Raw genomic sequence first — 13,233 nt, 5'->3', positions numbered from 1 at the left:
TGAAACTAGTTATGTCACATGCACATTACACCTCAGTAAATGAAAAATAAAGACATTTCATATTCTTAATTTTTAATATTTGAGATGAAACTTGTTAGAGTAATTAAGTTGCGTCCAGAATTACCTAACAATCAACAGGTTCTCTTTATTTCTATGAAGAATAAATAAAGCGCTTCAGTGGACTTTTGACCCATGCTGGCTGGGCAATGTCCCAACTTGATTTTATTGGCTTCAAGCTTTTATTTTTATTTTTATTTTATTTTTTTAAAATATTTATTTATTTATTTATTTATACATACAAGCACTGGGTACAGTCAGAAGCGTGGGAGGGTGAGAGAATTCACCAGAGCCAGAGCGGGGAGCAGAACAGGCAGAATAACGAAGTATACTGCTGAGGGGAGCAGCGGGCGGCAGGAGAGGTCTGCACGCCATGTGGGACCCTCGTTCGGCAGCCAGGGATCGAACCGGTGCTGCAGAGGCTGCGGGCAGCTTCGCAGCCCAGCGCTCAACCGCTGCGCCACCGGGGAGGCCCGGCTTCAAGTTTTTAAAACTTCTCAATCATTCAATTTTCTAAGTGCATGGGCAAATGAAACTAGATGCCAAGTGAGGGCTTCAGAACAGTGTATAAACTTGTGTTGTGTCTGGGGAGGAGGGACACTGGTGCTGTTGAGGCCTTGCTCTGTGTAGGTTTCTGGTGTCTGGTCCGGGGATGGGCCAGCTCGGGACTGACCTCCTCCACAGGAGCTTGACCCTGGAAATACCTTGAAAAGCTTCCTCACATGAGTGAGTCTTAAAACTTTTAAAACATAGGCTGCTTTAACTCATTTCTCCTTGAAACGTTAATTCTGAGTTACAGAAGGTCTGTTTTTTTCTTTTCTGTGATAAACTTTCCTTTCACAAGCCAGGCTCTGTGGGAGCCAGAGTCTGATCTGTCTTTATTTCCTGCTGATTTCCTGGAGCTTGGGTTAGGGATGCATAGCTTCAGTAGGAGTGGTTACATTTAAAAACATTACCATGGGCCTCGCCGGTGGCGCAGTGGTTGAGCGCTGGGTTGCGAAGCTGCCCGCAGCCTCTGCAGCGCCGGTTCGATCCTGGCTGCTACCCCGGGTGATCCCACATGGTGCGCAGACCTCTCCTGCCACCTGCTGCTCCCCTCAGCAGTGTACCTCGGTCCTTCTGCCTGCTCTGCTCCCAGCTCTGGCTCTGGTGAATTCTCTCACCCTCCCACGCTTCTGACTGTACCCAGTGCTTGTATAAATAAATAAATAAATTTAAAAACATTACCATGCCTTTGCTTTGGATGGAAACATTTGCAAGATAGAAGCAGGGGACAGAGTGTTCTACTTGCCTGGTTTGGTCCTAGAAATGCCCATTGTTTTGGCATAATTGCCAGTGACACCCTCTTTTACTCCCACTTGGGTTCCAAGGCTGCAAGGTCTCCCCAGCTAGGGCTGTGGTGCAAGATGGAAAGGAGAGGATGGGATGAGCTGCTCTGTAGAGGGAGATAGGAGTGACACAAAACACATAGCAGAAACTTTTTTTGGACAGTGACAAACCTCAGGTAACATCTGATCATAGGTTTGAATTATTATTTAATTTTTCACTTGAGCATATGCTGTAAACAAAGCAATAGAAATCACTGCTAAAACAGGTTCAGGTAAATTCTTCTGTGGTTCACTCCATTTATTTCTATCATTAGTAACAGGTTATTTTTGTTACATACGGTGACACAAAATTGGAATCCTTTAAAAGTTACTGTTTTGGTGCATGTTTTGTACCCAACTTTTTTTTTAAAGATTGATTTATTTATGCATACAAGAACTGGGGTACAGGCCAGAGGTGTGTGTGGGAGGTGAGAGGATTTACCAGAGACAGAGTAGGGAACAGAACAGGCAGATCTACTGACTGCTGAGGGGAGCAGTGGGCGAGACAGGAGAGGTCTGCAGTGCCATGTGGGTATCTCCCTGGCAAGGGGTCGAACTGGCGCTGCAGTGGCAGCGGACAACTTCACAGCGCCGCGCTCAATCCGCTGTGCCACCAAGGAGGCCCTGTTCTGCATTTTTCATAAAAGTGGAATCATATAATAATGGTAAGCTTTTATGATAGCTTGTTTCATTTCTGTTTTCAGGCTTCCTTCCATTCATGTGGTCACATGAATCAATTCTCTATTTTTTGTGTGTATAGATTTGCAAATTTGGTTGATCCATTCATTAGTTGATGGACATTTGGATTGTTTGACTTTTTGGCTGTTATGCAGCTGTGAACATTAATGTACAGTATTTTTATGGGTGACCCTCTGTTTTCATAAGTTGCTTAGGTGAATACACGTGTGATAGTTGAGTTGCAAGAATTTTTAACTTTGCTGAAGTCCAGTTTATTTCCTTTGTTACTCTTAGAAACCATTGCCTAGGGCCTCCCTGGTGGCGCAGCGGTTGAGCACTGGGTTGCAAAGCTGCCCGCAGCTGCTGCAGCGCCGGTTTGATCCCCGGCCCCTGGGCGAGGGTCCCACATGGCGCGCAGACCTCTCCTGCCACCCGCTGCTCCCCTCAGCAGTGTACTTCGTCAGTCTGCCTGCTCTGCTCTCCCCTCTGACTCTGGTGAATTCTCTCGCCCTCCTGTGCTTCTGACTGTACCCAGTGCTTGTATAAATAAAATAAGAATAAATCTTAAAAAAAAAAAGAAAAACCATTGCCTACATCAAGATCATGAAGATTCAGTCTTCTGTCTACTTCTTTGAAGCATGTTGTGATTTTTACCTCTTTAGGTCTGTGGTCTTTTTAGGTCGATGATCCATTTTGAGTTAATTTTTGTATGTGATTCAAATTTTGGACTCAGAAGTTTACCTGTGTGTACTTTTTCTACCTATATAGGAATTGTTTTGATTTCTTGTTTTTTTTTGTGTCTTGCTTTGAACAGCATTTTTTGATAGCTTTCTGCTGTTGAAATGTATCCCAACCTGGTTGCCAATGTTCCCTGAAATACAGTATCAGGATTTGCTTTCATCACCACCTATTGTCATATTAAAACTCATGTGCTTGTTTGTTCCATTCTGGAATATTAAGATGCCATGGACAAAATAACACATTTGCATTCACAAATCACTTGCTTATATTCCAGGGAAATATAATGGAAGTGCTTCATCTTAAAAAGCTCTCTAATGACCCGGGGCTGGCAGATGCCATCATTCGGAGGAGGAGTCCTGCCTCCACAAGTTGTTCTTTCAGTTTCCCTGGCTCTGTCAAAGAGAGTCTGCCCAGAGGGGAGTAAAAAGCCTGGGGCTGGAGTGCTGCTCGGAGGCAGGACTGTGGCCTGGACTTGCTCATCTCCTGTCCAAGGCTGTGTGTCTGTGAGAGCTGATACTGAGGAGAAGTTAAGTGATACTCGGGGTTCTTTAAAAAGGAAAGGCTGGAAAGTGTTTAAAATATACCATCTGCCACAACTAGATGTCTAGTTATTTGAAGAATTTGTTTTTAGCAAAACATACCTTGATGTATTTTTTCCTAAGAAAAAAGATTTTGAGGTAAAAGTTCTTGAACTTGTTAAGGAGCTACTTTACTATAGGAACAGATGTTACAAAAGTGTTTTAAAGACGTTGTTATCATCTTACGTTTTCAGTTTTATTGTTTCCTTAAAAGAGACGGTAGTGGAGGCGGCTTTATTATTTCTTGAATGTTATGAACAGGGCAGGAGCTAGTGATAGACTTGGCTCTTACTCATCAGATGAGCCTGCTCTGGGCATTTCTGCTAGCAATAGCTGCACGTGTTTGGGAGTGTAAGGTTTGTTGTTAATTAACCTTTATCAACAATTTATAAAACAACCCTTTTTTTTTTTTTTTTTTTTGTGGGACCCTCGCCCGTGGCCGGGGAACGAACCAGCACTGCAGAAGCTGTGGGCAGCCTCACAGCCCAGCGCTCAACCTCTGCGCCACCAGGGGAGGCCCTAAAACAACACTTCTTATCATTGAATTGAACATAAGAATTTGCACATGTAATCATAATGCCTGGATGAGTTTATTTCCTCCTTTTGGTATTATAAGATTCTCCACCTATCTTTGTAATCCAGATTTATTCTCTTTAGAGGCAGTTCAGTACCTTGTTATATTACGGTGTTAATGTATTCAGTATCTGTTGGTGCTTGGGATTATTTTGCAATTTGGTACTTTCCTATTATAGATAATGTCTTTGCACAGAACAGTTTTTTGGTTTTTGCTGTTTCCACAGATAAATTTTTTTGTATATAATTTACTTCATCACAGGGATGTTAGATATTTCAGGCTGTTTCTAACCATTTTTTTAAATCAATTTATAGTGCTAGTTAGGAATAATAGTTTTCCATAGCCTTCCAGCTTTGTATTGTTTTTCTCAATGTTATGTGGAGTTTATTTTTTTAAAGATTGATTTATTTAGGCTTACAAGAACTGGGGTATAAGCCAGAGGTGTGGGGGGTGTGCCCCATCAGAGAGAGTGGGGAGCAGAACAGGCAGATCTACTGAAACACACTGCTGAGGGGAGCAGCGGGTGAGACAGGAGAGATCTGCTGCACCGTGAGGATAGCTCCCTGGCCGGCCTGGGATCGAACTCTGCAATGGCTGGCAACAGCTTGATAGTGCTGTCTTTAACCCCTGCACCACCAGGGAGGCCCATATTATATGCTTAAAGCACATATTTCTTTTCATGAAAGGTTGTGCTTAATCTGATGCCTTTTAGTTAAAACCAGCACTCCCCACAACCAGCTCCTTTGTTCTGAGCAGACAGTACTCTGACCAGTGCATTCATTCTCAGACCAGGAATTATTGCAACTCAGAAAAGACATGTATCAATAAAGCTCTCTCCCCTTCCAAGAGAACTTCTTAAAGCATGCTGTCAGAGGTGAGGTTTCTTACTTGCTTTTTACCCTTTGCTCTGGTGAGATCAGCTGTCCCTTTGACATTGACAGAGCTGCATTATAGAAAATGCATAAAGAGAGAAAGTGAACTTAATAACAAAAAAGTGTTAGGGGCACTTTATGGGCACTTTGAAAATCACTGTGGTCAGATATCAAATATAGTTTTAACATCTTTTACTACAGTATCATTACCCTCTTGTTAGGTAATATTAAAGCTTATCAGCTGTACCGTGGTGGTTTGCTTTCACCACAATTCTCCTGTTACTGTGCATTTGTAATTTTGCAAATAGAAAGAATCTAGCAGTAAGCATATTTTGGGCAATGGGATGGTGGCTTTATTTTCCTAAACTGGATTGCTGGAACTGGAGTTTCTGTGTTCCATGGGTTCGGCTGTTGCTCAGACTTCGTTCTTGTGGAGACAGTTTCCTCCCGCAGGGGGCACCCTTTCTCCTCTCAGCGGGCAGGTCCACTCGTCTTCTGAAGGCACACCTGCTCTGCGTTCTGGAAGCTGTGCTCAACTCGTGTCTCCTCACTTAGGAGCCGGAAGCGTCTGCTGCATGCTAGTCCCTTTAATGAGAAGTTTTCTTTATTCAGAATTCCGTGCACATGCATGATCACCAGTCTGCATGCTCCATTTCGTAAGAGTGCGCGGCTGAAGGTGCATAGGCCAAATGAGGTCTTTTCTCCTTTTGTTGTTGTAATTTTCTGCAGTTTTTAAAAGTTTATGATACAAGGAGTTAGAGGTGTGCATCTAAATTGAGTTGAATAATTGGGTGGGATTTTGTAAGCATAGAACTATTAATGCATATCATGAAAAAATTCACCTTGTTAGTTAGATGTCAGCAGGGGGAGGAGAGAGGAAATTGGCCCTTGCTCCATGTGTGCTTATCCTGTGGACTCCACCTCGCCCTGGGCCTGAGTAGGTGTGGGAGTGGGGTGCAGTACAGAGCTAACCTTTCTGTGGGAGTTGCTCAGGGGTACACACTGAGGGGCCCCCATGAGGCCTCTCTGTGGACACGGGTAGGGTAACCTGTGAAAAGTTCTGACAGAGAAATTATTCTTAAAGTTATCCTGACCTTTTGGCAATTTGACTTTAAAATAACTTTTTTCCCCCTTTAATGAAAAACACTATTACAGTTTACAGATCATTTGCTGGCTTATTCGTTACTGTGTTATGTACATCAGGGCTGCTGGAACCCACTGTTTGTATACTTGAGTTATCTCATTTTGAAAAGTAGCAGCTTTATGGTTTATAAATTGATGTTGGTACTTAGAATTTACAACAAATGTGTAAACGTGGATGCTGAGCTGTCCAGTTGTTATTTACTACAGCCATTAGTGGCTATTTAAATGTATGCAAACTTAAAACTTCACTTCCTTAGTTACACCATATTTCAAGTGCCCAGCAGCCACTTGTAGCTGGCAGCTACCATAGATGATACATCCTGCCATCACAGAAGGTTCTCTTGGAGAGCACTGCTCTCGAGGGAAAGATTCTTTTCTTTTCCTGCTAACAAAGAAATATTGGTCCAAAGAGTTAGTATCTACGCAAATAAATAAAAGATCCCGAATTATAGTATTTCTGTCCGCTTTGCAAGGGAAACCATCGAGGCTGGACTCCGTACTCACTACTATGGAAAGAAGCCTTTAAATTCACACCAGTCATATTCATCGCGCTTATTTGAGATCAGACACAGTCGGGTATACACACAGTGATTCCTGCGTGAGGGGAGAAGCTGGCCGCCTTTGTTGCTGCTGTAGCACTGAGCAGATAATGTTGTCTGCTCCACTGACAAGAACCTGGCTGGCCCGACACCAGGAAATGCAGACTTGAGCTTTCTTGATGTTGTCTGTTTTTCCTGTAGGAGAACTGCGGCACATCACCAAGCTGAAGCCCTGGAGCCTCTTTGATGTACTCGTGGAAAAGTATGGTTGGCCTCATGAAGATGCTGCACAGTTTACAGATTTCCTGATCCCGATGTTAGAAATGGTCCCAGAGAAACGAGCCTCAGCTGGTGAATGCCTTCGGCATCCTTGGTTGAATTCTTAGCAGATTCTACAAATATAGCATTCTGAGCTAGCAAATGTTTTCCAGTACATTGGACCTAAACGGTGACTCTCATTCTATAACAGGATTACAAGTGAGCTGACTTCATCCTCAGACCTTTATTTTGCTTTGAGGTACTGTTGTTTGACAATTTGCTTTTTGTGCACTGTGATCCTGGGGAAGGGTAGTCTTTTGTCTTCAGCTTAGTAGTTTACTGACCCACTTTCTTCTGGAAACAATAACATGTCTCTGAGCATTGTTTCTTGTGTTGTGTGACATTCAAATGTCAATTTTTTTGAACGAAAAATACTTCCCCCCCCCCTTGTGTTTTGGCAGGTTTTGTAACTATTTATGAAGAAATATTTTAGCTGAGTACTATATAATTTACAATCTTAAGAAATTATCAAGTTGGAACCAAGAAATAGCAAGGAAATGTACAATTTTATCTTCTGGCAAAGGGACATCATTCCTGTATTATAGTGTATGTAAATGTACCCTGTAAATGTTAATTTCCATTAAATATGGGACGGGGACTCAAATTTCAGAAAAGCTACCAAGTCTTGAGTGCTTTGTAGCCTAAGTTGCATGTAGCGGATTTTAACTGCTCCAAGGAGCTGTGCACACTTTTCATTCCATAGCAGTTCTTTTACATTGAATTTTAAAACAACGTGACTCTGGGTTATAAGATGTCGTTCCCTGTAGGGCACTTGACAAGAAGAAAAGACGTGCTTCTCATTCTAAAATACATATTGTAGTTTAGCACTCCCATTCGTATTTTTGCATATTTTTAAAAGTAATTTTAAAGAAAAAGCAGTTGCCCTTTAAAAATGTGATGGGTGGGTACCATGTGGTGTTGCCTCCTCCAAGCACTGTAAGTTAAACTACATAGATTAAATTGGATAAGAGAAACATGTTACGTGTGTGGAATGAAAAAATACATATATTTTTTGGAAAAGCTTGCTCGCGTTTGTCTCAAACCAAGGTACAGTGTCTATAATTTGCAGTGCAGTGGGAAGATGACTAACAGCTCAGAGGTAACAGTGAGCACATTCATTCCAGAGACAATTTTATATGTGGTTATAACAAATTATACTAGCTTTTTGTCTTTTCATGACTTTCCCTTTGCAGGTTGCACACAATTTTGGTTATGCATTTCCTTTACATTGTAGACTCCAGGATACAAACCATAGTAGGCAATACAATTGTAAATGTAACGTATAGAGAGGTATATTTAGCTTCTCTTAGAAGTCAGTGCATTGAATGTCCCTTTTTTTTTTTTTTTAAGTTTCACATTAAGGTGCCTCGTTTCTCTTGATTTTGTCCATTAGCATTTATCCATATGCCTTTGCAATAACTAGATTGTGAAGATATCAAGTGTTGTAACAGTAATCCATTGTTTGAGGTGCTTGCGGTTGTTCTTAAAAATTAAAGTGTTTTTGGTGTTTTTTTTGCCCCAGAGAATGCCTTGGTCATTGGCCTATATTTGAAGTGATAGAATCAACAAATACTTGCTTTTTAGTTTAGTGTAACACCAAACTAAAGGAACTGTCAACAGTCCTGTTGCAGGAAATGGAGTTGTATCAGGAAATGGAGTGGTATAATAGTCACTAAGGTTTATTATGAGGAAATTATTCTTTGGTGGTTTTTTGGTTTTTTTTTTAAGATTTATTTGTTTATGCATACACGAACTGGGGTACAGGCCAGAGATGCGGGGGTGGGGGGGGTGAGAGGAACCACCAGAGACAGAATGGGAAACAGAACAGGCAGACTGACTGAAATACACTGCTGAGGGGAGCAGTGGGCGAGGCAGGAGAGGTCTGCTGCGCCATGTGGGTTCCTCCCTGGCTGCCCGGGGATCGAACTCGTGCTGCAGAGGCTGCGGATTGCTTCATAGTGCAGTGCTTAACCCCTTGCGCCACCAGGGAGGCCCCATTCTTTGGTTTTTAAGGGTAGACTGTGGACTTAGAATAGATGCTATATTTTAATTATCTAGATTTTAAGTGATCTTTTTTAATTTCATCAACATAATTATGTTTAGTTTGAGCATTGCAAGTTTTCTTTTTTCGCAGCATTCACTAAGGGAACAAGACACAACTCTCTCAGGAGTTAGCATTCCATCATATAACACTGTGAGTGGAACATTCCAGTCATGTGTGAAATGTGCATGCTAGGTTTTTCTAATGAGGCTGTTCACTGTCATGTCAATTCTGTGACAGGTGAAGGCTATAGACCAGGGATGCGATCCAGTTTTCATAGGGACCATTCTTATAAGAACCACAAGGTACATTTATGTCTTCAGGGATATACTACACTTGAATGAAATTAGCCTAATGCAGTTTTGGTCATGTTAGAACATAAACTTGACTATTATGAAGTTTTAGGGTCTCTCCTTTATGATGAAAGAACTTGTCTAGTTTAGAATGTAGAAACAATTGCTCTGGAAGGAGTGTCTAATTTGTATTGCAGATGTTTTTTAGCAGATTCTTGGTGTCATGATGAAGAATGCATTATCAGTTAAATCACAACCACTGGTTAGGCAAAACACTACAGCCAGTTGAGTGATTGTAGTTGAATGTACTGTCTTTTCTTTTTCCTGGTGTAGTTGGAATCTTCAGGAAAATGACTTAGCAGTGGATCATGTAATATGATTATCGCAGATTCAGAAGCTGGCTCGCTAGAACTGCCCACAGATGGAGAAAAAGTGGATATAGGTGTTTGAAAAAAGCATAAACCTTTTAGACCACGGTCACTAGGGATCAGGATAAGCTGTTTCGGCTTGAAAACTGTTACACTGTTTCTACTGGGTTTGTAAAATCTTTTTTTCTCTCATTACTTTTTTTATGACTTAAATGAAATTTTGGTAGATGAGGACAGCATTTGTGGGAATGTTTGTTCTTCATGGAGTCAAGGAGTTACATGAGATTATGCAATTTACACAAAAACTTACATTATGTAGCAAGCAAGCAAATTTAAAATGAAGAATTAAAAATGCCTAGAAAAGATAGTCCTTTGAAGTAGGGGAATACTGATACCTGGCTCTGCTAGTTTATTCTATTCTGTGTTTGATGAACCTGTCAAAGAATGGATGATAGAAAGCCATCTCTTGGCCGACTTTTTTCAGTGACTACTGTAAGTGAAATTGCAAGGATGGCAAAGTTGACTTAAGTTCTTTTAAAACTTGAAGCTGTTCAAGATTGAGCCCTAAGTGCAGCTCTGGTAATGTACCATCCATCATTAACTTTTTTCTAAAGAAAATGAAAATTATAACGTGACTTCTATTCCTGCCAAATCTTAGTCACTGTAGTCTTTTTCGCCCATGTGCAGAACTTGTGTACTGTGCCAAACTGTCAAGTACCTGGATGATGAAAAATGTGTTGACAGATACTATCATTTAATCCTCAGAGGCAGAAGGAAAAATTATTTTTTCCAAAATAATATTTTATATTGCTGCAATAAGGTGTTCATTTGAGAGGCCATTTTCATTCCATTGAATAATACCGTTTTCCTTCAGAATTTTAAAATGTAATCTGATTAATCAGTAGCACATTTCAATCAGGTATAAGGTATACAAATGATATGTTTTTAGACAAGCTATTATTTTCAAACAATTGTAAATTTTAATCTATAATTGTATCGTGTATAATGCTTTAGTGGTACGGGTTCATTTTGTGTAAATGTCGGATATAAGTGAATATAAATAGCACAGACTTTCCTGTGGCTCTTGTTCCTGCAAAAATGACAGGTAAAAACGTGATGCTTACTGTGGTTCTTAGTAGTCACTAAGAAAATGCAGAAGGCTCCTTACAAATAGCTGAAATACTGAACGTTTGTAAAAAGACTTAGACCCCGGTCTCAGAAGTTGTAGAGGACAATTTGGTAAAACTGACATAATTGTGATTTATTAACATGAATTAAAATGCCCAACCAGTGCTTCAATGTGACAGTATATTTAAAATAAAAAAGAAATTAAAGGCCATATACTGTACTACTTTCACAAAGGTCACACAGTTTTGCAAAGACTTGTCATATGTACAATGCTATATACTGAATGAGAGAAGCTGTAAGCAATTATATACGCAAAAGAAATGCAGTATTTACAGTTTGTCAGGAGACATTAAAAATCATCTATACATTAAATTACATTTTGCTTGCAAATAACCGGTAAAACAAAATGAGCCATGTCCACGGCAAACCATAAAAATCTGTATTGCATTTTTTTTTTTTAACCTAAGATGCACTCACAAAAATGAAAATCCTCAAAGTGCCATTTCGTAGCTGTGTACTTAATGCGTATGTATAAAATATAGAAAACATTCACTAAATGAATTTAACTGCAACAATAAAATTTAAAGATCATGTAGCATCAAACTTGCCAGGAAAATAGCTGGAATGTTCACTTACAAAATAAAGATACCTAATACTGGCGTAACAGCACATTTGTTAAGGAATTTTAGAAAGCAAAGGTGGGAAAAATACAATGAAAGAGCACTGGTGTTCTTTTTTTTTTTTTATACAAAGTTTCATGTACAAGCTTTAAAAAGTACCTTAATAGGTACATATGAAATATACAATTTATCTTACAGAACATTTTAAAAAATGTTTTTGGAGTCCATTTTAATGCCACCCTGAACCATGGTAATTGTTCTGAAATGTCGGTGGCACCTGTGCTCTGTGAATCGGAATCTGTCCAGGCACTGGAGATGCCTGCTGAGGTCCTTGAACCCCATGCGGTAGGGCCACAGAGCCAGGATGAGGACAGAACCCTGAAGCAGTAGGTGTTGGAATACTGTTTGGTCCTTGGGGCTGGAGATGAGGACCTGCAACGGGCAATGGACAATGTGGCCCTGTTCCAGAAGGCTGGTGTTGGGGTCCCGGTCCCAAAGTGGTGTGGTGTGTAGCTTGTGAGGGATATGGTGGTACAGCTGGATGAGCACTTGAAGGAAAAAGTGGAGGTCCTTGATGAGGTGGATGGTGTAAGGCTTGAGCTGATGTGGTGTGATGCCCAGAAGCCAGGACACTGGAAGGCGGCGGAGGCGGAGGCGGGGGAGGTGCTGAATTTACAACATGCTGGTGTTGTGCTTGTAGACCTTGGAGTCCTGTGGAAGGAAGGGGGGGCGGTGGATGATGATGAGGGGCAGGACCAGGAGGTGGAGGGGGTGGTGGTAAATGGTGTCCAGCAGTCTGAGAATGGATATGCGACCCAGGGGTGACAGCATGAACAGGCCCGACCACATGTGCTACAGAGTGTGGCTGATGGGAGCTGGGCGGCTGCACGAGGTGTGGCCCCGGGGCCGGGGGCGGTGGCGGCGGGGGCGGGACGACAGCAGCGGGCGTCTGGTGGAGCATGGCAGGGTTCTGAGACGGCAGAAAATGCCCTGGAGTAACGTGGTGTCCTGGAACTGTTTGCTGGCTTGTAGAGCCGGGAAGTGCTTGATTTGGTCCTGATGTAAACACAGTTTGCTGGGAAAGACTGCCTTTAAGCTGATTATAATTCTGGAAGTTTGCAGAGGGCTGCTGGTTTTGATAATAAGAGGACGAGGAAGGTGGCGGTGGCGGCGGAGGGGGTGGGGCCGTGCTGCTCAGGCTCTGTTGGCTAAACTGACCGTAGGCGGCTGAGGACTGTCCCGAGGGCGTCTGTGTGAACAGTGCTCCGGAGGTTGCCTGCTGGGTACTGGCTTGAAGGTTCTGTGCTGCTGGATAAAAGTTTCTCTGAGGCTCTCGCTGAGGTGTTCCGACTTGGGGTGACTGTGAATGATGAGGCCTGTAGGGAGATCCTAACTGCTGTGAAGGAGGCTTTGGTGAAAGGTAACCATGCTGTACAGGTGTGTGAGGTGTGGATGACTTTGGAGGATTTTCCACGTGCGGCGATGGAGGACAGTGCAGCTTCACTGGTGCGGAAGGCAGCTTTTGTGAAAGTTGCTCAGATGAGTTGCGAACAAGTTGCTGAGGAGGATGAGTCTTTGAAAGTGCTTGGGTGTTGCTTAATTGTTTTTGCGGCAGCTCTGTTTTCAGGTGAACACTGTTCTCCGCTTCGGATACAATAACTGTCGTCTCCCAGTGGGAATCTGTTTTTGTAAGTGTTCTCCCAAGTGGGGGAGCAGAAATTACAGGTCCTGGTGAACCAGACTATGAAAAGAAAACAAATCATATCAACATCTTACGTACTTTGAGGTTTACGCTCACCGGTATCTAATGTTGCTGATTTTACAAGGGGGCTTGGGAATAAGGCTTGAGACGTGGTTACTTACTTGAGACAATGACAGAGGCTGACAAGTCAGTTTCCTTGCTGGTTCATTACTTT

General features: G+C 42.0%; 2 protein-coding genes across 13 annotated transcripts in view; one reads left to right on the top strand and one right to left on the bottom strand.

Annotated features, from left to right (window-relative positions):
* SRPK2 (SRSF protein kinase 2) overlaps positions 1–8,385 on the top strand; it is a 211,693-nt gene extending 203,308 nt beyond the window's left edge. For all 10 annotated transcript variants that reach the window (XM_054692524.1, XM_054692530.1, XM_054692526.1 and 7 more), the window contains one exon: positions 6,751–8,385. In XM_054692524.1, the coding sequence (XP_054548499.1) occupies positions 6,751–6,935 (185 nt within the window). In that variant the 3' untranslated portion in view covers positions 6,936–8,385. The remainder of the gene's footprint in view (positions 1–6,750) is intronic.
* A 2,154-nt stretch (positions 8,386–10,539) lies between these two features.
* The window catches only part of KMT2E (lysine methyltransferase 2E (inactive)), a 76,439-nt gene continuing 73,745 nt past the window's right edge, over positions 10,540–13,233 (bottom strand). For all 3 annotated transcript variants that reach the window (XM_054692522.1, XM_037511322.2, XM_054692521.1), the window contains one exon: positions 10,540–13,058. In XM_054692522.1, the coding sequence (XP_054548497.1) occupies positions 11,547–13,058 (1,512 nt within the window). In that variant the 3' untranslated portion in view covers positions 10,540–11,546. The remainder of the gene's footprint in view (positions 13,059–13,233) is intronic.

This window comes from Talpa occidentalis, unplaced genomic scaffold (assembly GCF_014898055.3).
Source record: "Talpa occidentalis isolate TD23 unplaced genomic scaffold, MPIMG_talOcc4v2.1, whole genome shotgun sequence".
NCBI lineage: Eukaryota > Metazoa > Chordata > Mammalia > Eulipotyphla > Talpidae > Talpa > Talpa occidentalis.
Note: the sequence above shows the minus strand (reverse complement) of the source record. Positions and strands in the feature narration are given on the sequence as shown.